A 24,566-nucleotide genomic window follows, 5' to 3' on the forward strand; every position below is an offset into this window, starting at 1 on the left:
AATATTCCATGTTAAACATACGAAATGAAGAAAAAACTCAGTTTGAACCAATAGGTTTTGAATTTTTTTTCTAATAGATTTCCATTCTTTCATCAATTTAAAATACTCGCAATTTGAATTTCAAAATGTAATACACTTGTGAGTTAATATTGATACAAGATGGGAGAACAACAAAAATAAAGAAGATAAAATGTTAGAGAAAAATCCAACAACTTATGATTTTGATTAGTAAAAACATGATTTTTTTACATGCCTTATTGAAAATTTCTAAAATTATGTCACAATCTATATGTAATACATATTAAAAAAATTGTTTGTGACAACATAATTGTGATACGAGTTGAACCATGGATGAACAAAATGCACACAACTTGTTCGATGAAATGCTTTATTGGATTGAAACATGCTATGCTGATGAGGAGATGGAGGACGTGAACTGAATGAACTAATGAATGGAATAGAAGATGGAAGTTGCCAACCCACTTGGAGATTACGCCAAGATAAATGGATGAACCATATTCATCACGCTGCTCAATAACTATCCAAGATAAGTGAGACAAACGACAATGTGCCACTCTCATAAGCCATTTGAGATAAGTGATAAACACTTCAATACACCACTCGCACGTTTTGCAAGATAAGTGAAGGAAACATTGATAAATGGAATTGTGCCCTTCACCACGCCACTCATGAATACATGAGATAAGTGGAGGAATTCCACTTGGACTAGCTAGCTCCGATGAACTCACACACCATGCACCAAAGCATTATCTTATGAATGACTTTGCATATATTCCAAATCTGAATTATACATGAGCAACCTTTTTTTTATAGGGAGAAGGATTACTAATTTGCATGTGCTAATTTGTTCTAAAACAAGGTTAAACCCCTAATTTTATGTTTGTGATCACGGATTTAGCTATACCAAGTGAAACATGTGACAAAGTGTGGAAAACGTGTGTGCTCCTATTTGCGCCTTGCATCCCCAAACAAGCAAAAGAGAGAACACTGCAATGTGGACGCTGGGCACCATCAATGGTTGTTGGGCACCAATACTGATTTGTATGCCAAATGAGTTGCTTGCTTTCACACGCCTCATTTTCTTGCTTGCACCTCTTTTGCTAAGGACATCCTTTATTTATTATGTACACCCTTGGGTTTAATAGAATCTCATCATTTGCTCCTAAGAATTCATTAACCTTTGATTCTCCATCAAGACCTCATAAAATAGGAACATTGATGAATCTTGAAAAAAAGAGGCAAAATATAATATAAACTCATGATTTGATCTTGTCCATAGGAGTATATGTACCCAAAGCTTCATGCGACCATGATTGAAAAAGGAAAATACACATTTACGTATGCATGTTATACCATGTCATATCTAGAAAAAACATGCATTTTTGTCAATTTCTACTTGATTTAAAGGTTCCAGACGGTTATTCATCCAATATGTCTCTATGTATAAACATCTAAGGTGGGGAAATATAAGGATGAATTGTCATGTATTTCTACATTTCTTTCTCCCTCTTTCAATTCATGGTGTTCTTCCAAAGGAAATTAGGGAGACTATAATTGAACATGTACTTAAAAACACAAAATAGTGGAGTTTTAGTTAGTATACGAATAATTTAGATTACTTTGGGGTTTTGACATATATTATTGAATTAAGTTACTCTAATGAAAATAATGTTATTTTTATTTACATGTGATTGGTGTGATGTGTATTCAACACTACAAGAAAATCCTCAATTATAAACCAATTTTAGAAACCAAAAATAGTTAGTCACTATAGTGACCAAATACCACTTTACAAAATTAAAAATGATTAGTTACTAAAATAGTCACTATTATAAATAAAAAATTATAATTGGATCTATTCATCTATGCATCTATTGCACATATTATTGCACACACCATTTGAGCCTTGAGGTAAAATAAAAAAAATATAGATAAATGGTTCAGAAAAACTTAACTGGATTGCTTGACAATGGAGTGTGGAAGGAATGTGGAGGCAACTGGAGGCAATTGCTGCTGCTGCTACTGAGAGCTGCTCGAATAGAAAAGGAAAAAAAGGAAGAATTAATGCGCCACGAATGGAGGAGAAAGAAATAAGGTGCTAGGTCAAACTAGAAATCAGATTCTTTTTGGGGGTGCAGGTGAGGTGATAAATACAGAGAAAGTTACAAACTTAATCTTTATTCTCTTTCTTCCGTTATTTTTAACTTTTTTACTATGGACAAAGCTGGAATTAAAAAAGTTTTTGGAGTACAGGAGAAGGGTTGGGAGTGCAAGGAGAAGCCCCCAAATATTTGGTCATGTAATGTAAATAAGGTTTTCAAAGCCCCAAAACGTCTTGTCAACTCTTTCATGAGTTTTCTTTCTGAGTGTATCCCTTAAAGACCCCTTGACAACATAATCCTTTACCTTTGAAAAGGAACTCGTCTTGTTGAAAATATTTTTTGTGTGAATCCTTTTAGCACTCAAGAAATATTTTAGAGAAATCACCCTTTGGATACAACTCTCTTATGTTATTAAAGCCTAAAAGTTAGTTTCAAAAGTATTAAGCAATATACATTTTCTTGAAAGAGCATCAGCTTCTAAATGTGTGAATTTCTCAATATACTCTACCCACTTAGAGTGTCTCTTCTTAAGTTTCCATTGGTTTTTCAAGTATATTAGGGATTTGTGATCATTGTAAATCACAAATTTCTTAAGTAAAAGATAGTACTGCCAATTTTGCAAAGACCTAACAAGAACATAAAACCTTTTGTCATAGGTAAAGTATTTAATATGACTACCCTTTAATTTTTCACTAAAAGTAAGCTTAGGGATTTCCTTCTTAGGGCAGGATAGCTCCAATGCTTTCATTGGAAGAATCACATCTATCTTAAATGACGTGGTGAAGTTAGGTAATGCTAAGATTGGTCCACTGACCAAACCATCAACGTCTTCCATTAAACTTAATATGCCACCTGACAACCATTCGATCGTGAACTAAGAACGATGCAGCCGTAGCACCACAAGAAGACCGTTCTTACCCTAAGCCAGATTTTGACAACACAGTTCTTTAAAGAATAATCATGTTGAAACTAGAAATCTTTTTTCTTGAGGCAGAAGCAAATACACTATCTTCGATTAAATTAGGTGTCTAGAAAACTTTATAGATAATCTCATAAATATTTTTAACTAGCATACTTTAAATTTCTAATATTGCAACATATCTATATTCATCATAACAAAAAAGACGCACCGACAATGAGACATTAAAATCACAAGTCAGTAAAAAAAAATAGTGTATCTCTATCACCTTGGAATCATTTTATTTTCCATTCAAATCGGTTCAACAAGATACAATGAAAATAATAAACTGTCATTCATTTTCTAAGCAGTTTAAATGAAATTAAGATTTTCAGAACAATGACCTTATTTGATGTTACAGCGTTCATCAACTTAATTACCCAGCGATGTAGCATATCAACCACCTCAATTGAGCTACAGAAATTCCACTAAGATATCAAGAAAATAGTAAAATCATTTATTTTTCTTTCCCAGTGGGCTGTTTAGCTTGTTATAATGGAAATGGAAGCACCAAGCGAGCAAGTCCATATATCTGCTTAGTGTACAACCTTTTCCATGGGGATTTATTTCTAAGACAAAAAATAAAAAAGAAAAAGAAAAAAAATGAAAAGTTTTGTTAAAATTACTTTATACACAACTTAAACAAATTAAAGAAACTATAAAGAGATAGTTTCTACAAATTAGCTTGTGCATAAACCAATTTTAAAATTAAGGAAAAGTTCATTTCAATTTTTCTTCCTAATTTTCTCTCATAAAATCCTCATAGAGAAATTCGTCAAAACAAGACCTATGTTTTATTACCATATCATTTTAATTTAATCACAATTAGATGCATCTCATTCACTTTATCCTATAAAAATCAAAACGAAAGATACTATTGAATTAAAAGTATAATGCAAAACTCACAATAATTTAGATGGAAGCTACCTACCTCCAGGGTTGGAGAATCTACAGAAATGCAACTGGTGACTTGATGACCCTTCGTTGGAAGGGGGAGCTTAGAAGGCCTCAGTTAGCATATCTCCTTCAACAAAAGCTGTGTCCAAACAAAACTCCAAGCCTTTAGCACTTGATTGCAATTACTCTTCATGGATATTCATCTTTGCTTTGTGGACTATAGATTCACCTCTCTGATATAGATCTAGTTCAATGCTTGACAGGATTTGGAGAGTTCAGGCTATCCCTGAAAATACGTATTTTGGAAATAACAGAATCTCACTGCATATTTACTGAAACCCAATATAGAATTCATGCCAACACCAATTCATTAAAAGGCTCAAAGTCTCCCAACAACTTTTCCGACTGACAAACCAATAAAACCAAAGTTTTCCACACATCCTCACAGCAAAATCTCCCACCTACCAAACCACTAAAAACCTTCCCTAGCAACTCAAAATCCCCTTCCTTGCACACCATACCAACGAACTCATTCAAACTGGAGGAACGCGGAACATAGCCTTTAAAAATCATCTCCTCCAAAACCAACCCTGCTTCCTCAAACTGCATACACCGGCAAAGCCCATCAAACAGGGTGCGGTAAGTCACAACATCAGGAACACATTGTCTCCTTGGCATGTCCCGAAACAAATCATCAGCCTCCCTCCACTTCCCCTCTTTACACAGCCAACCAATAACCACATTGTAGCCAAAAACATCAGGCTTCACACCCTCTAACCCATCATTGAAAATCCTATAAGCCTCTTCAAACTTCCCCTCCCTACAAAACTCCCCAATTAACACATTACACGTCACAGAATCCGGCTTTACACCACCACTCTTCATTTCCTCTAAAACCCTGAACCCTATATCCTTCTTCCCCCCTTTTAAAAACCCTGAAACCAAAGTGTTGTACACCACAGCATCAAGCTTCAAACTGTTCCTCACCATCTGATCTTTCAGCCTAACCGCGGAATCAAAATCACCCACCTCGCAAACAGCTTTAATCAAATTAGTGTACACAAAAGCATTAGGCTTAATTTTAAAAACCCTCTCCATCTCTTCCTTCACCTTAAACGCCTTGGGAAGGTGCAATTGAGGGCTTTTGCACAGCAAGTTAATTAGAGTTCCGAACGTAATTTGATTCGGACGAACGCCTCGCCTGCGCATTTCGTTGAACAGCTTCCACGCCCGATCGCGGTCATCGGTTAGAGAACACGCGTGGATGAGGATGTTGTAGGAGCATGCGTCGGGACCGCGAAAGCGGGGGAGGTGCGGCAGGAGGCGCGTGAATGAGGCGAAGTCGCGGCAGGAGAGCAGCGCGTGGAGGAGGGAGTTGAAGGAGCGGAGGGAGGGGGAGGGGATGGAGAGGAAGGTGCGGAGGGCGCGCGATGGGAGGCCGGCGCGCGCGTAGGCGGCGATGACGTGGCGGAGGAGGGGTTCTGGGGTAGGGAAGCGCGTTTGGGTGTGGAGTTGGTTGAGGAGTTGTTCCATTTGGGGGAACATTTTGGCTTGGGCAAGTTTGGTGATAATGAGGTCATAGGAGCGGAGGGAGTGGCGGAAGGGGCGGGCGGAGGGGTGGTTAGGGTTTGGGTTGAGGAAGAGTTGAAGGGCGACGGAAGGGTCTTTCTGGGAGCGGAGGAGAGAGGTGAGTCGGAAGGAGGAGATGGGTTTGGAAGTAGACATTGCTGTGTGGTTCTTTAACTTCAGTTGCTTTGTGTGTTTCATCACTATTATTGTTGAGTGAATTATTATTATTTCAGTGGTGTTACGGTGAAATTAAAATTTTGAATGGCAAAAATAAAAATTATTTGTCACTTATAACTAAAAAAATTTCCATTAAGTAATTTACCTTAGTGATGACATTTGTCCCAAAATGACGGTTTTTTTTGTCATTTGAATTCTTTGGCGAAATGGACAAGTTTGCCTTAGCTTTATCATACCATAATGATTTCTGAGCGGTGGTATTTCAGTATTTTGCCCTTTTCTGTTTCTTCTCGTTTTGTAGTCGAGACTGTACTGCTTGATTGACGTAATGAAAGATTGACTTGTGAAGCCAATGTATGACAAAGTTTTTCCTTCTTCTGCATATTTCAAAATTAGTTTCTCATCTTTCGATATTCCTTCATCTTCATCTTCTGCTTCTTTGGCCATATCCGGTTCAAGGTAAATTAAACAATAACCAAGCTTCTTTTCAAGCTTTCCTTCTTGGTCTTCATTAATTGGTCTTTTATTTCTTCTTTGGACTTATTCTTCTTCTTCTTGATTTAAGGGTTTTTTCCTACTTCATACTTGGCTAACATTGGGTTGAACGACTAAATATTGTTCAAAATGAGTAGTTTGGGTTTTCCTTTCGTTAAAGGTTCTTCCTATACTTTTATGTTTAACCAAACTCTATCTTTGTTTCATCTTTGTATGTGTCAGGGTCTTTTTCTTCTTATTTGGTGAACATATGCTTGAAGGTTAGTTATTCTTTAACTCAACTTGAGTTTGTTTTGTTTTCGTTGTTTAACCTTATCTGTGTAATTTGTGATTTTTTTTAATATGTTTTGTAGTTCATAGAATGTTTGTTTTTTCCTCGGTATAGATTTAGGTTCTTTACTTAGTTGTTTATAAGTTTAAAAGTTGTGTTTTGCTTGTTTTCAATTGCTTAATGCATCTATTTCCATCATTGTGTATTATTTTTTGGTTGAAGTTTGTTTTTTATGTCACTTAATTAATTAATTAAATAACTTATTCCATATATTTCAATTAGATGACGAAGAAACTTGAAATGATCAAAGATATTGATGAAACAAGGAAAATATTGAAGCTTGTTGTGAAAGTTATAGATTTATGGTTTGTTGATGGTTGTGATTCCAAGTGGTATATGGAGATGATTCTTATATATGAAAAGGTAATCTAAAGTATCATTTCATGACTTTAACTTTACATGGTTTAGGTCAAATTTTAATTACATGCAGTGGCGGATCTTGATAAAAAATGTTGGAGGGACCAAAATAATATACTCAAAATGTATATATTTAATCATTGTCACTAATATAAATATAACAAAAATATGTATAATTTAGTATTAAAATTTCTTTGTATGTTTTTTTCTAGAAAAGTGACAGTCTTGAGTTGTATTTGATATGAAACTCATTTTAAATAAGCTTTTATAATTTGATCTCTTTCACTAGATATTTTCATATTTGAGAACATTTGCCTTGAATAAGTTCCAAAGAAATTAATATGAAACTTTCCACCTATAGTTATTTGAATCTTAAAAAATGTTTATTTAATTCAACAATTGGATTTTTAGTATCATGTTTAAAAGAAATGAATCAATTATTTTATTTTTCATCAATATACCTATTTAAAAAAATTAAGACTAAAAAATAATTTATCTGAACATTGAGAGACGTAATTACTAAAAGAAAAATATATGATATATAAGACATAACTTTTCTTTATATATTCATTAAAAAAATAAATATACAAAAAATTCATGACATGAAAAAAAAAATACTAAATATCAAACTAATATTTATACTTTATTATCAATAAACAACATAAGGTTACCTTTTTTTATCTTTTTATCATAAATAATGGGAGAGTACATATGAAAAATGAGAATACATAGAATGAATTTGTATCAAACTTTATATTCTTTTAAAAATAAATAAAAGAAGATATGCAAGAGTAGAAGATGAATACAATATGTGAAAAACTTAAAAGACGATAAAAAAACAACAAAAATATATTCATAAAATTTATTATTCTTATTATATTTAATTTTATATTTTATTGTTTATTAACATTAAATATTATATTTTGTAAAAAAAAATCTATCCAAAAAATTTAAAAAATTTATTTTTAAAAAAATTTAACATATATTTTTTAAAAAAATTTAAAAATTTTGGGGGGGCCATGGCCCCCTATAACACTTCTATGATCCGCCCCTGATTACATGTATATGAAATATGATAAATGTTATGATGGTCAGGATGATGTTATAACTGCAATGATTAAGAAGGAAGATATGGGTTTGTGGAAGGACAAGTTGATAGAGGGTCAAAGCTATATAATGCACAATTTCAAAATCTTTAAGAATAAAGGTCAATTTAGAGTATATAACCATCTGTTTAAGCTATTGTTCAAAGGAGCAATAGTATAAGGTTACAAACCATTTAATGTGTACATGTGAAGGTGTTCAAGTTCAAAAGTATAAAGGAGATCATTGATAGAAACTACTTTCTTGATATGTTGATTAGTAAGTACAAATAATATATATATATATATATATATATATATATATATATATATATTTGCGATTGATACATATTTATTTATAATTATTATTTAATAATATAGTTTATAATTTTTGACTTTTAAGATGTCATTAGTGTGGTGAACTATGTCAACAACAAATCGTAGGCCAGAAATGTTGTGTTTGACCTAAGGGATTTGAGGTGGGTCAATACTATATATGTTATTTGTAGTTTACATTATACATTTAATAAATGTAGTTTATGACCTAACTAATCGTTTTGACCTAACTAATCATTTTTGGTCATTTGAATCATCTAGTGGTGTTGTTATTTCTTGCACATTGTGGGACTCGTATTTTGTAAAATTTATGACTAATTAAAGGGTAAACCAATAAACAACTAATCCCGCTTTCATTTTCACTCCAGCTAAGATAAAACCTGCATTAGGTTTTAATACATTTATCTATTGGTTGTATTTGTTTTGCTTCTAATTAGGGCTTGGACAAACCAGAGACTAGTTGCAATACCAAACAATGATTGTTGATAAGAGCACCAAGATTCACCGACTGAATAGATATTTGTTTGAGTTGCTGACAATATGCAGAAAGGTTCGAAAAGCCATCCATGCAAGTGGAAGAGAAATCTTCCTCGAGAGCAATAACACGGAAATTCTTATTGTCCTAAAAAATGGCAACTAAACGATTCTAAGTAGCCATAGTCGTGGAGTCTTTCTCCATGACAGTGGCGAGAAGATCAAAAGAGATGGTATAATAGATCCTTAAAAGTACGATGGAATCAAGAGTGGTCCACTGCTCGGCATTAACATTGGTTAGAGTTAGACATTCCTTCCCGGGGTTGAGGGATAATATGGTAAAGAACTTTGGCTGCCCTAGCATGAATTTCAAAAAGTTTAGCTCACATAGCATAATGGTTTTTCTCCATTTCCAGCACAAAGCTGATGTTATTTTTGATATTAGAGATAGTGAGTTTCGGGTGAAATTCAGGTTTACCAGAGGAGGGCTGTGGTGGGGTAACTAGTTAGGAGCCAAGGGCAAAGTTGGTTGAAGAGATGATGTCAACGATGTATACTTAATTTTCACTAGGACTATGGCTAGTTTCGTTTTATAACTCATGTAATGGTTCAAAATTTCTAATGGGTGATGATGCATCTAAGTTATAAGAACTCAAAAAGCAGTTTTTAGAGTATATCTTTCATATTGTTTCTTTGGTGTTAACTATTTTTTTCTTTTATTTATAGTAAGATTTGTGAATTGCAAAATCTGCAAAAATGAATATAGTCACAGTCAGGACGCAAGCCAATTCAGTGATTCTACCCAAACCAATAAAGTTAACAAGTTTATATACAAAATTGTTCCAAAAAGTATCTCAAAGATTATCACCCTCAAAGAGGTACTACTGCACTACTTATTATTTGTGTAGTACCTTGAAATATGGACGAAAGGTTAACAATATTAGTTGGGTTATGGATGTAGGAAATTATTTATGTAACTTTGGGGTCTATAGTTAAATTTAATTTAGGCAATTATGGTTGGAGTTATTTGGTGTTCAACCATTGCATGAAAAGAACCCATGAAGTTATTTCTTTTAAGTGTATCAATTGTGAGGCGTATAATGATAAACCAAGAATCAAGTTAGATGAATATGCATTTCAATATATGTTTGATAGGTGCATTAGAATTTTAATATTAAAATTTCATTCATTGTTGTAGATATAAGCTCGAAATTCAAGTTTCTGATGCCAATAATTTTGCCAACTTTGTTCTATGGGACCAAGTCTGATGCGATTTGATTGTTATATTCGTTGTTGATTTAAGAACAAAAATTGTAGTAATTCCTAGATGACAACTTAGTAATTTGTGCTCTTTTCCTGTGTATTAGGATGGTGAAGACGATCCCAAGTGTTTTCCAAAGAATTTGGATATTGTCTAAGGGCGTACTTTTGCCTTTAAGGTTAAGGTCCAAGAAAAGAACAAACTTACTTCAGTAATGATAGTTTCAATTGATGGTAAGATTATCGATCATATTAAGACTTTACTCCCACAAAATATGGTATGAATCGTGTAAATCTAATAAGTGTTATTGAATTAAGTGTTTGTGCTCCATGTTTGTATAAACTAGACTACTAGGCCTAAGCCTAAATAAGGTGCAAAGAACACTATATACTACTTGGCCAAAAGACAAAGCCCAAAAGAAACCTATTCTAATATTTACAAACAATGTTGGCCGAAAAGATAAGAGCTTAGACCCACTTAGTAGTTAAAGCCCACTCTTGTATGCATTTGGCTATGGCTGAGTCATTTGCCATCATGTCCAACTCAAGCTTTAAATCATATACTAACCTCTAACAAGAATGAGATGGTTTGATTGGGCCACAATTTGAGATTAGTTTCCCAACCCAATCTAAACAAGTAAAGTAAGATGAGTAGTCAATTCACCCAAGCAATAAGCATAAATCAAATCACAAACATTTGATTAAAAGCATGCATAAATATAAATGAGATAGTAGTACAGAGAATTATAATAAATTACATCTAACCTCAACATAAGTGAGTTCAGCTACTCATAATGATGAGAGATGCTAAGCTCTTGGAGTACCTCCCCTATGCCTCTAACTAAGATATTCTACTTTAGTACATAGAGAGTGTCTAAAGAAGTTAAGAATGGGATGATAAATTTTGGGCGATGCTCAGCTTCATTATGTGGTGCCCAATAATAGGGGTTTCCTCCCATGGTGAGTTTTCTTTCAGTTAAACCTTTTGTTCTGGTGATTAGCCCTTAAGGCTTCCTTCTTTTGGGAGTTTCCGTGGTAACTTAGCTCATTTATTTGGTGCTTCAAATTTCTTTATGCACATGGATTTCTTGTGTGGCTCAACACCATTCTACGTCATTGAGCTGTGAGGCCAAAATTCGTATTCTTTCTTTGCTTTCAATGCCAATACTTGCGGCTCAACTACACAATTGTCGTTTTCCTCCAAAAATCACTAAAGTTATAAAATTATCATTAAATTCGGGAAATTATAATTCTCCATACTCAATTTTGTCATTTTAAGCTAAAGAGGTTGTTTATTTCTAAAATATGAACAATTCATGCATTATAAACATCAAAATCATATTGAAATTTAAATATTCTGGACATTTTTCTATAGTTTCAAAAGATTAAAAACGATATATTTTTACATATTGAATAAGACTTGTGATATTCTTCCTTACATAATTTCTTACAAAACCTTCTCATAAGGCAATAAATCTTATAATGAATGAAAGATGAAAGTTTAATAACCATAAAAAAAATTCAAATGGTTAAAACACAAACTTACATTAGACGATTATGATGTTAAATAGTTAAAATGGTTAGCATGTGCACCTAACTTTGATGTCATATGTTGATTGGATAAACAAGGAAATCCTCAATTAGAAACCAATTAGAGAAACAAAAAATAATTAGTCACTAAAGTAATCAATTTATATACTAATTTAGAAAATTAAAAATTATTTGTTACTACAATGTCACTATTATAAATAGGGTTAAATATGTTTTTGGTCCTTTAACTTTTAATGAAAATTGGAATTAGTCCTTCTTCGAAATTTTGGTCCAAATTAGTCCCCCAACTTTAAAAATGTGTGGATTTAATCCTTTTAACTAAATTTTGTTAAGTTTTTTTTTTTTTTCGTTTCAAACGTGTTTCATGATATCATTTGAGTTGTTTACATTGTTTCATGAAACGCGTTTGAAACGTTAAATAAACTTAACAAATTTTGTTTAAAAGGATTAAATTCACATAGTTTTAAAGTTGATGGACTAAATTTAGCCAAAGTTTTGAAGATAAACTAATTCTAATTTTCACTAAAAATTGAAGGACCAAAAACATATTTAACCCTTATAAGTAAAAAGTTATAATTGGTCAGTAATTAATTAGAGACCAATTTAGAACCTAAGTCATTTTGGTAGCTAAAACTTAGGTAGTTATTTTTTAGTGACAAATTTCCTTTGGTAACTAAAATCATGGTAGTTAATTTTGAAGACCAATTTAGTGACCAATTATAATTTTTGATTCATAATAGTGATTATTTTAGTAACCAATAATTTTTAGTTTTGTAAATTAGTATCTAAATTGGTTACTATAGTTACTAATCATTATTGGTCACTAAAATTGATCACTATTTATAAGTTTTCTTGTAGTGTTATGAACACTCAATTTTGCCTGAGTAAAAATTATTAGAAATATTGAGTAAAAGAGAAGAAAAATAAAATGAAATATTAAAGCTAAAACTACAATAATAATTTTGAAAATGATGACAAAAATCAAGAGCTTAACAAATATTGATGCTGGGAGGTTTCAAGAAATAATTTGTTTTCACTTATAAGTTTAGGTAAAGTTATAGACAATTTTTATGACACTAAATGCAACAACTTAACTTTGAGTCATCTTTTTAACTCATAAATGATTTGAATTTGGTTGAGGTTATGAAGGAAGAATTAAAGATATTTTTTTCCTCTTTCCATTGTGACAAACTGAGTTCACGGTGAACTGAAATATAATTTCTACCGATATCTGAAATATAACTTCCACTAATATTTATTGGGAATGATGTTTTGCATTGACTTTCATATTGTTGGTATCGCGCAACGGAATGTTTAAGTGTTTGGACAAAAATCAAGAGGGAGGGTGAATTGGGTTCTTAATAAAATTAATACTTTAAAATTTTTCCAAAATTTTATCAATTAACTCAAATATTAATTCCTTTAAACGTAATAGTAGAAAAAATAAAAAGATAGAGAAGAAGATTGAACACAAGTATTTATACTGGTTCAGATTAAAAGACTCTACGTCTAATTGTTAATCTCTAAAAAACGAGATTAACTCAATCACTAAAATAAACCAAACTTAAAATCAATGATAAGAAAGATTAGGGTTTAGAAAACACTCTATTGAATCACACAAGAGATGAAGACACCTCCCTTGAAATCCACAAGGGATGAAAACACCTTCCTTGAATCACACAAGGAATGAACACCTCTTTTGAGTCACACAAAGGATGACTGGTTTTTCCTAGCAATAGCAGCAACACTCAATCACTCAAGATCCCACTTGATGAAAGTTATCGCTCTACCCACACTAGGTTTTTCAAAGCCTTCCCATAGAGAGTTCTCAAGTACTCAGACTTCTCTAACTTCTGTGTGTTACAATGAAAGCCTACCACTCTATTTATAGAAGCCTATTTAGAAATTAGGTTAAGAATATGAAAAGTTAAGTCGCAACTGCCATAGATAATCGATTATCATAAGTGATAATCGATTATCACATAAACTTTTATGAAAATATTTTTCTTGTTGTGATAATCTATTATCAGCAGGTGATAATCAATTATCAGCCGTGATAATCGATTATTCCAGAGGTTTTTCTCAAAAATCAGTTTTAATTGAGATAATTGATTATCACTAAGAATAATCGATTATTCTAGTGAGTTTTGCAAATAAATAAAATTCTCTTGGTGTTCTACTATTTGGGTTTTGCCTTTTGACTCTTGACATGCTAATTTAACTATTTTAAAAAACAAACACAAATTACAAGACTTAAACAACTAAACCCTTAAGTCTTCAATGCATCTCTTGAATCAAAGCATTCTTTTAAGTCTTCAACATTTTTTCATGCATCATCATCAAGTCTTCCATACTTCTTCAAAAGTCATCATCATCATCATCAAAACTCCTTATTGGAAGAAGATGTCCATCTTCTTCTTTTTGTCAACACATACAATACAACTGAATAAATATTTTATACTTTAGTTTAAGAACAAAACACATTTTTTCATAGATAAGGATATTTTAACCTACTTGTTTTACCCACTTTTAACTCATCACTAGAATCACCGTTAGATCATCATATTATACTATTAAAAACAATCAAGAAAGATAATTGAAAAGTGATTTGAGTGATGAATTAAAAGTAAATAAAAAAATTGAGTCAAAATATCATCATTCTGTTTCATAATAGTTTGAGAGAGAAAAACATATCTAGACCTTTTTAAAAAAAAAATCATACTAAATATCATTATAAACTATGACACTCGAGTTAGGTTAACCGAACAAAATATATAGCACATAAAACAATTTATTGAAAATAAAATTAAAATTTAAAATTTAAAAGTTGAGAACCAAACCAAACTCATTTTCAAAAACTAATAAAACAAAGTCCCTTAAAAAATTAAAGAAACACAAAGGAGTTAACATTTATTATGAAAAAAAAAAAGACTATTAATAGGAAGGAAAGACTGAAATTGTCTTTTGTTGACTTTTTGTGTGACTAGAAAGTGTTTAATGCAAGGACCTAGGAGTTATCTCGATAATATAAAATGCTTTGTTAACTTTTTTTCTATAATGTATATAAGTTAAAGTAACTCCTTTACTTTATATTTAAATTTATACAATAAATGAGGGTAACAATGATAAAATAAACTAGACAAAAATAATAGTTTACTTGGAATAGAAATATCTACGAATAGCACAACTTCCGGAATTTTTTACTTTATCTGCAAGACTTTATTTCTTTTTAAGAATTACTGTTTAAAAAAAAGTGATGTAAATTATTTAATAATATTGTATTTAAACTTAATATTATTGCATTCAAAGTTTAATTTAGTTTGTATTTACATCTCATATTATTCTAGATATATACTTTCCAGATGTTTAATTGTTTCAATCAAGCAAAAGCAAACTCATGAGTCATGCCACTGTTTCGTCCTGTTTTTGCTATTGGTTCGTGTAATGCAGATGAAGAACGTTCATTATTTTTATTCTCTATTCCAATAATTAAGCTCATATATATATATATATATATATATATATATATATATATATATATATATTTCAACATTATAAATAGTGTTCTACGTATATTTCAACTTAACATGGCAGTAAAATTACGGAGAAAATGTCTAGAACTTAAACTATATTTTTGTTAAAAAGTGTTATAAGATTTTTTAATCAACATGTATGTTGCTAGTAAATTACAAAGAAAATAACTTAAACTTAAACAAGTTTTTTCAATTTATGATGTATTTAATTTATAAAAAAAATAGATACTAAAAAAATCGATGATATTGTGTAAGAAGAAACTTATTTAAATCCTTAAAAAATTAGACATCATCTATGAAAATATATATTAAAAAAAAAAAAACTTGAATTCCATCATTTTTGTGGGTGATGCAGGCTGCTACTGCTACATATAGATTATCAACTTACACAAAACAATTTGACAGACAATTTTTCAGAAACAAGTTATCATACACATCAATATTGCATTATGAAACAAAGTTGGAATACAAGACTTTTGGTAACATGGCAAAGAACTTGCAAGTACTTCTATACATAGAATCTCTCACTTTAGGTTATGATTCCACTGGGCCACATAGTTGGCAAAGCAGTACCCACACATGCACAATGAAAGCATCTTATATAAATATTCTGAGACAAACACAACTTTTTCCCAAAAGAGGTTATTATGGTTGGCACATGATCACTTTATGCACTGCAAAGATCAACTCAAGAGCACAAAAAGGCCTGAAAACAAGAATCAGAAGCATCTGTCAAAGTTTTTCTCCTCTCAGCTTAAAACTGTATAAATCAATTGAACATATTCACAGTAAAAATTAACTTAGATAGTTAACATCTAAATATAATATAAAAATTATGAAAGAAAGAAGATGAGGTGCATACATTAAAGAAGCACAACATGGGTCTCTTGCAAGGCTTCTTTGCCTTCTTGAGCTTCCTCAGAATTTCATCTTGAGAGCATATGTTACCTGCAGGTGAGGCCAAGAACACAGTTCTTCTTACTGGGGGAGACCAAAGGCCACTTTGCTCATACACAAAATCAAACTGAGTGGCATCAAAGAATTTCCCCATAAGCCTCTCAGAGAAGGACTTTGAGACTATTTGAATGGTTGGAGTGGATGTGGAGGAGGAGGGAGATTCATCACAAGAGGCTAATTCAGACTCAGACATTGAAACTTGTTGTTGGAAAGAGGAAAAACAGACACAGAGGTTAGTTTGATGATGTTTCTATCTCAATATTCATTCATAAAGAGGAGAAATCATGGTGGGGACTGGTAGGGGTCAAGGGTGTGGGTACCATCATTGGATTTTCCTATTTGGTTTATGGGCATTGGGAAGGGGGACCCCAAGAGGAAAAAGTATGTGCTTGAAAAATCAAGGAAAAGGAATAGAAGTGACACTTTCCATGGAAAGTTATGACATGTTTATTCTACTTCACATTAGGTATATACTAGGTATCTGGTGTTTCATGCCAATTTAGATCGATTTTATAGCTTTTGTCGGCATTCAAAAACTAATTTCAATTGATTTGTTGGAAGTGTACGGCTAGGTTGTGGGGGCAAAAGGCTAGATGAGAGTTAGTTACTAAGAACCTTCCAGGAAATTAAACCAAGCTCTCAACCAAATTAATTTAGACCACACAAAACCACCATGCATCTCATCCAACTTTAGTATGCAACATGCGTGAAATCGTTTATCAAACCATTGGTAAGACTATTATATGTAGTGTTAGAGTAAAAGTCCAACAAGCTTATAATTTTGATTAAGTGTTTATCAAAAATAAGAAAAGATGTTAAAATATGGAAAGCAAGCAAATCAATGTGTCACACAGTGCTTCGTATGAAAGACAATGTTGTTTTCACTTCACTTGATAAGTAAATAAAGTCTTCATCAGAAAATAAGTGCACATAGACTTTAAGTTTATTTTAGGCTGTTCTTTACAAAATCGTAGCCTATAATAGAGTATGGGTTAGTGTTAATGCACAAATCATAACCAAATCTTATGTAGTTTTTTAAAGGAATAAGTTATGAATTGTGGTCCATATTTTGTTATATGTTACAGTTTTGGACAAAACAAAATCGTAGTATTCACAACAAGAATATAGGTTTTTTGCGTTGTCCAAGCCAAAACTGACAATAAGAAGAGGATTATGTCGGTCCAACGACGGTAAGGTGGCCTAGGCCGATTTGATGGACGAAAATTTTGTTTGCATCAACTAAAAGGGGACGAACATTTGCGGCTCACATATTGTCGGATCAACCGATGAAAAGCGATAAAAATTATAATAATAATTTCCTATGTGTGGGCTAAACCCACGAAAAACTTAAATAAATTAAACACTTAAAAAAGCTTTTGTCGGTCACAACGCAAAAGGGGAGAAATTAACGAATTTGAGTGAGTTATGCATGGGCTAAACTGACAAAAAGGCATAAAAATATAATCATAATTCCTTATGCGTAGACCAAGCCCATGAATGATTCAAATAATAAAATATTTAAATGGAGAATTTAACGCATTTGGGTGGGTTTTGCATGGGCTAAACCCACGCAAACTATTTGAAATTTAATCATTGGTGTCGACCTTGCATGGGTTTAGCCGATGCAAATACCTGCAAATTTTGGAATGAAATATTTGTTTCTAGGCACAACTCAGAACTTCCGTCCAATCCTAGAACCTTCATCCAGACACATTTCAAGCAATCCACAATATCATTCCATTCATTTAGAATTGAAATTGCAAACATAAAATCCAGTACATTATGACTTTAATTAGATCAAATTAAAATAGTCACACAAAATACATAAGTCTAAGATCCAAATAAGACAAGTCCAGTGATATTGTCATTATAGTCACATTAGCATTACATTCTAAATTTTAATACTTAGCCTATACTACTTAGCCTATACTACTTAGCCTATAGAACTTACTAGCAGCCACATCCAGGCCACAATCCATAATGGAAGAGAGAAGGATTGCACTCAAACCTGAAAAATGAAAAACTAAAATGTAAGAGATTAATTTCTAAAGCCACATTACGAATATCCTATAATATAATTAAGAAATTAAATTTTTAAAAAGTGTATACACAATTTGAACAAAAACAAAGATGTATCATCTTCAAGGAATAGGGTGATCATCCAAGTCTTCACCATAATACGGATGCACACGACTGGTACCTGTTGAAGTGTCTGAAACATGTTTCTCCATCGTCATGGCTAATTGTTGCTTGATCAAACTTAATTCTTCTTGAACGAGAGCATATTTCTCATCAATTTCATCACCTGTCATAGTGTCATGTTTTACCTCTTCTAGAAGTCTCTTTGTCTCAACTAATTGTCTTAATCGTGGATGAATTATGCGGGCTAAAGTAGAAGGTTGAGTGAGGGATGACACACCATGATGAATGTTGGCAACCAAGTTCTCAGTTCCATAAACTCTACATTTACTTTTTCCTCCAGCAACATCTTTCCAACATTGAATCTTTGTTGTTGTTGCAATTCCTACAAAACTAAATGTCTCCATGTCCCGCACACGTCATATGTCTCCTACTCATACATAATATTTGACAAGTGTTAGAATTGTATATTACCAACAAAAATAAACCAACTATTAACAACCTACATATGTTTCACGGGCACATGTATCTACCCAAGCACTGTCCTTCTTCTTATGAGTGACAAGAAACAACTTATATGGATTCACATGAAGACCATATTTTTGCTCTTGGGAAAAGTTATTAGTAAGATTATATCACCAACAATATAAAATGATTAATAATATTGTAAGCAAATTTGGTACACGTGTTACAAAAAACTTATGAGTCCCAATGCAATCTCAGGGTGAGATTTACGTCCTGTAAAGTGTAGTGCTCCACCTCTAACTGAAGCTCTGTTGGTTTGATTTTGAGAGGATAAGTCTTTGAACTTTTTATTCTCCCAATAGTCAAGCAACTGAGTCTAAGCTTTTTCAGCTATCCAATTAGATTTCTTCATTTTCTTCCTAGCTTCGGTGAGCATATTAGAAAGGGGTTTTCTAACGTTTGCCTCATACACCTTTTGAATATTTCACTCATGCTCAGGTGCCCAAGTAACATAGGTACTTCACAAATCCATGAAGTAGTAATGTAATACTAGAATAAATAAAGTGAAAGAGGAAAAGAAAAAGAAACAAGACATCTTTATGTTTTGCTCATCCAACTAGGTTTCTTTATTTTCTTCCTAGCTTTGGTGAGCATATCAGAAAGGTGTTTTCTGAATTTTGCCTCATACACATTTTGAATATGCCACTCATGCTCAGGTGCCCAAGTAACATAGGTACTTCACAAATCCAAGAAGTAGTAATGTAATACTAACATAAATAAAGTGAAAGAGGAAAAGAAAAAAAGTAACAAGACATCTTTATGTTTTGCCCATCCAACTAGGTTTCTCTATTTTCTTCCTAGCTTTGGTAAGCATATTAGAAAGGTGTTTTCTGACTTTTGCCTCATACACCTTTTGAATATGCCACTCATGCTCAGGTGCCCAAGTAACATAGGTACTTCACAAATCCATGAAGTAGTAATGTAATACTAGAATAAATAAAGTGAAAGAGGAAAAGAAAAAGAAACAAGACATCTTTATGTTTTGCTCATCCAACTAGGTTTCTTTATTTTCTTCCTAGCTTTGGTGAGCATATCAGAAAGGTGTTTTCTGAATTTTGCCTCATACACATTTTGAATATGCCACTCATGCTCAGGTGCCCAAGTAACATAGGTACTTCACAAATCCAAGAAGTAGTAATGTAATACTAACATAAATAAAGTGAAAGAGGAAAAGAAAAAAAGTAACAAGACATCTTTATGTTTTGCCCATCCAACTAGGTTTCTCTATTTTCTTCCTAGCTTTGGTAAGCATATTAGAAAGGTGTTTTCTGACTTTTGCCTCATACACCTTTTGAATATGCCACTCATGCTCAGGTGCCCAAGTAACATAGTTACTTCACAAATCCAAGAAGTAGTAATGTAATACCAAAATAAATAAAGTGAAAGAGGAAAAGAAAAAGTAACAAGACATCTTTATGTTTTTCCCATCCAATTAGGTTTCTTCATTTTCTTCCTAGCTTTGGTGAGCATATCAGAAAGGTGTTTTCTGACTTTTTCTTCATATACTTTTGAATATGCCATTCATGCTCAGGTGCTTAAGTAACATAGATACTTCACAAATCTAAGAAGTAGTAATGTAATACCAAAATAAATAATGTGAAAGAGGAAAAGAAAAAGTAACAACGCATCTTTATATTTTGCCCATATAAAAAAATATAAATATAGTTACAAAACTATCCAATGGAAGAACCTCGTAAATTTTGTAGTGTGGCATGCTAATGTCGTGCATTTCAACCTTGTTTCAACCTCGAGTTCCTTTTTTCTTTCTCAATTTCAAACATGCAATGTGATACTCTTATAAAGAAGCTTTTAAAAAAATTGATTGAATAAATTAAATTTCAACATATATAACTACATAAAATTGACTGAAAATCTTTTCTAAACCTTCAATATTATTAAATATTAAACCCTTGTCTTCTAATCCATCATGTTCATTAGTATAATAAATATCAACAATAGTTTTTCAACACTTTTATTTGCTATAATTAAGTTCCATATCATTTCATATACATGGTATTAGAACCCATTTACCTCATTTATAGATATTCTATTTTTGGAACTTGTGTCTCAAGTAGAGATGTTTCTTATTGAAATGTTCACAATTTGTAAACTGTAGCATTTTGTTAATGAGTTCTTTTTACTTCACATCTGAACTATTTTTTAGTAAGCAGGTTAGCCTAACCCTTCCATATAATTGTAGACCAAAACAAGATTAACTCATTTATGGAACTAAAAAAATATATCATTGAAGATTACAATATCTAAGCTTAATATAAATAATACATGGGGTTTAACTCTTCATCAGTCTTGAACAATGACTGTAATAATATCCTATTTTTATAAATTCAATCTTTTGCATAATGCATGTGGGAATCCCTTTTTATACTATTTCCTAAAAATAAATAAAAAATCCCCATGCTTATGATTGATTTTTTTGGTAGTGGTTAATCGCCTCATTTAGTCAAAGCACTACACTTCTCTTTCAAAATAGACATTGAATTAGCACTTAAAGTTGGAAAGCGCACTAGACGAGCTTGAGTAGTCTCTTCTTAAAACAGAATTAAACCATGCATGTTTCCTACTAAACCACTAAAATAGAACCATCAACAAAAATAGAACCCACTCAACCACGCACGCTTCCTACCCTTCTATATAACTTCATCACACAGGAAAAGAAAAATAACCAAAACCACCCATCAAACAAAAATTAGTCACACAAAGCTAAGACTAACCACACACACACATTTAGAAATCCACCTACTGCAAACCCAAACCCACGCAATGTCCAAGTTTTATTGTTCATAGAAAAAAGGGCTACAATGCGCTTTCTTCGAACTCTATTCTCAGTTTCCCTGTTTTCGCACAAAAAAGGGTTCACAAAGCTGAGATTGTTGCTATTCGAAGAAGTTGGAACCTCGTCGTACGTCGCACATAAAGAGCTTACACAGAATACTAAAGTTGTCGTCGTCTGGGAAGTTGGTTTCTCATATTCTTGAAGATCTGAATGTGAACTAGTAGCAAAGACAATTATACCAAACGATCAATTTCAAGTATAAAGTAAGTTCAAATTCTACTATATTTCTTGAGTCAATTTGTGTTTGACATGCATGTGACCCAATGGGTGTTGCGTGTAACTGTAACGAATTCCTTAGAATTCTTTGATCTTTTGTGATTTCAAAGGTATGTTAATATCACTAAACCAAAAATCTATTTGTGTCTTTATAACTGTTGGAGGATCGTAGGACGATGTAAAGGTTAACGTAAAGGTCGAGATTTTGTTGAGAGATCAAATACAATCAAGGGAAGTTAGTTTGAAAGTAAGTTCAAGTGGTGTGTCTTGGAGAAGGCAAATGACATCTATTTATAGATGGGGGAGGAGTATGCAAATGGTACAAAACCCATGGCCAGCTGAGAAAGCAACGGGTAACAATCTTAAAAACTAAATAAAAGGGTTTGTGAAATTATGGTCAAATCCAAAGTGAAAAAAGCAAGACTTTATAGGTGCATCAACGTAACATTAACGTTGTCATTTCACATCTTTTGAAATGGTATAACGTTTATTTACAACAATCCCTTACACATTGCAAAAGAGAAGAAAAGAAAGATTGAAAGAAGAAAATCTTGGGTCTCTTATAAGATGCAATGCATCAGAGCTAGTATAGCAAGCTATATGAACAAGTCCTAAACTGAGAAACTTAACACACTGTGTAGTTGGTATGGGAAGCTATATGAACAAAAAAACACTTAATGTATGTTAGTGGTTTATCAATCACCATACACCCTCACAATTCTTGTTGTTAACAGTGTGTTGCGCTTACTAGGCGATGCGCATGCCCGATATTCATGAGTGCTCTAGAGATCATGCCAAGATCTCATATAAGCGGCCCCACTCGACACTCATATAGATGATTTCATCAAGTGTATGGTGCAAATCATACACCACACGTAAGGGATATGACAATCATTAAAATCTTTGTTTAAACTAAAATTCTTACACCACATAGAATCTATACATAACACATTTGAAGGGAGCACAAAGTGTAAGTTTTTTCATCAAACACAAAAAGCAAAACACACAAAATTAACTAAAAGTGGAAAGTTTAAACACTCTATTTTTTTTTACAAGTGGCAAAGTGTGGTTCTTACACGTGTGATCTCCTTATTTTGCTTTAAATTCAAAAAGAAAAATTGATCCCCTGTGCTAAAATCCTAATTTTTTCACTCCTAACTTTTCTCTCATCCTTTGTCGCCTCACTGTTCCTCTATGAGCAAAATCCTATTTTTCTTTCTGCACTCTGAATATCTCAATATCTTCTTTGTCTCTCTTCTCACTATCTTATCTCTTCATAGGAAACCCTATTTTTCATTATTGGACCTCACTATCTCATCACCATTTGATCTCTTTATTCTCACTCTCAACGCTTTGTGTCAAAGAACTTCTAACTTTTTCTCTCATACCTATTACACTCTCTTACTTTTTTCTCTTCACCATTGATTTTTTTTTCTTTTCTGCTAATACAGGTTTTGGTTCTAGCTTTCTCATTTTATTGGGTCTCGAAGGTTTAATCATCCTCTCTCCACTACATTATTGGGTCTCAAAGGTTTAATAATCTTCTCTCCACCACTGATTTTTGTTGTTATATATTTGATTTTTTTATCATTTTCTTTCCACCACTGATTTTTGTAGTTATATATTTGATATGTTCTTTGTTATTTTATCATTTTTTTTGTTTTTCAGATTTTGAGTTAGGGTTTGGCTTTGGGCTATGGATTTCTCTTGGGTTTTGGTTTTCGTTCTTGCTCTTCTTTTATTTTCTTTTTTCTCTTTTTGTCGTGGCTCTCTATCTCTCTATTTACATGGTTTATGTTTTTTGTTTCTTCCACTTTTTGCTAACATTTTGTTCCACTTTTTTCCTCTCAATGTCATCACCAAAGGGCTTTTGGATTGTGAAACTTCTTTATGACCTGAAGCTTCTACTATTAACTTAGTTTTTGTTTCGAGATGTAGGATATATTCCATAATGAAAAATAAAATATTGAAAACTTCTTGAAAGACAAAGGCAAAACTCTCAACCAAAAGGACAAAGTTGGTTTTTAAAAGATTTGATTTTTATTATTCTACGATGGAGTATTATTTGGTTATTTTTGTTACTCCGTTCTTTATTTATTAGCATGTATTAGTCTTTTTATTGCTATAATTTTTTGCAATTTTTACTTTTTCTTTTTCATTTTTTAGGTAACCAATTCCAAACAATAAAGTCAAATCCAACCAAGCACGACAAACCTTGAAATAATAGGTTCAACAAAGCCACTACGGAGGCTTGAAAGGAAGGTGTAAATTGGTGTTTGGTGAACTAAAAGACCAAAAAGTTGAGACCACTGGTACTATGTTGACCGATGAATCTTAAAATTTGTTAACTCTTTTTTGTGGGATATATGGATGTCAAAGAATTTGTGGCTTCTGCTTTAGGCGGCTTTTCAAAACTCCTCTTATTTCTGTTAATACAAGGAAAATTTTCTCATGTTTGGATATTTATTTTTCTCATGTTTGTTGTCTTTGAATGATGCTACTTTGTTCCTCACAAAATTTTCACAATGTACATGTACTAATTAAAAATTTGAATGATTCTTGCTAGGTGTTGTTGTAGTTGAGATGAGTGGAATTGTGTTATGGTTGTCTAATGAAAAAAAATTATCTCCATGCAGTAACATCTTTTGTACTATCTAATTCTAAAATAAGTTTGCATAATTCTTCTTTAGAAGAATTTGAGAAGGGAAGTAAACATGATAGAGGACTATCTC

At 32.3% G+C, this 24,566-nt stretch overlaps 2 protein-coding genes and 1 long non-coding RNA gene across 4 annotated transcripts; 1 reads left to right on the forward strand and 2 right to left on the reverse strand.

Moving 5' to 3' along the window:
- Window positions 1-548: 548 nt before the first annotated feature.
- Window positions 549-5,753, reverse strand: LOC114169222 (putative pentatricopeptide repeat-containing protein At1g53330). Of its 2 annotated transcripts, XM_028054274.2 has the most exons (3): window positions 4,208-5,753; window positions 4,013-4,117; window positions 549-2,050 (listed from the first exon to the last, which is right to left on the reverse strand). In XM_028054274.2, exon 1 carries the CDS (start codon window positions 5,743-5,745, stop codon window positions 4,330-4,332), a length of 1,416 nt encoding a protein of 471 aa, XP_027910075.2. In that variant the 5' UTR covers window positions 5,746-5,753; the 3' UTR covers window positions 549-2,050; window positions 4,013-4,117; window positions 4,208-4,329. The 2 variants fall into 2 exon arrangements, with proteins under 2 accessions (XP_027910075.2, XP_027910074.2); XM_028054273.2 differs by having other exon boundaries at window positions 4,013-5,753.
- A 129-nt stretch (window positions 5,754-5,882) lies between these two features.
- Window positions 5,883-9,438, forward strand: LOC146880959 (uncharacterized). The gene is made up of 3 exons (XR_014986547.1): window positions 5,883-6,183; window positions 6,442-6,479; window positions 8,763-9,438. It is a non-coding gene; the product is annotated as an uncharacterized LOC146880959 (long non-coding RNA).
- A 6,114-nt stretch (window positions 9,439-15,552) lies between these two features.
- Window positions 15,553-16,514, reverse strand: LOC114170480 (uncharacterized). Its single transcript, XM_028055967.2, has 2 exons — window positions 16,006-16,514; window positions 15,553-15,849 (listed from the first exon to the last, which is right to left on the reverse strand). Exons 1-2 carry the CDS (start codon window positions 16,291-16,293, stop codon window positions 15,832-15,834), a joined length of 306 nt encoding a protein of 101 aa, XP_027911768.1. The 5' UTR covers window positions 16,294-16,514; the 3' UTR covers window positions 15,553-15,831.
- Window positions 16,515-24,566: the final 8,052 nt, after the last annotated feature.

Source organism: Vigna unguiculata, chromosome 11, assembly GCF_037176805.1.
Source record: "Vigna unguiculata cultivar grain cowpea cultivar isolate G323 ecotype 2 chromosome 11, ASM3717680v1, whole genome shotgun sequence".
Taxonomy (NCBI): Eukaryota; Viridiplantae; Streptophyta; class Magnoliopsida; order Fabales; family Fabaceae; genus Vigna; species Vigna unguiculata.

Coding starts and splice junctions, on each gene's coding strand:
- LOC114170480 (XM_028055967.2), bottom strand. CDS start 16,293: ATGTCTGAGTCTGAATTAGCCTCTTGTGATGAATCTCCCTCCTCCTCC.
- LOC114169222 (XM_028054274.2), bottom strand. CDS start 5,745: ATGAAACACACAAAGCAACTGAAGTTAAAGAACCACACAGCAATGTCT.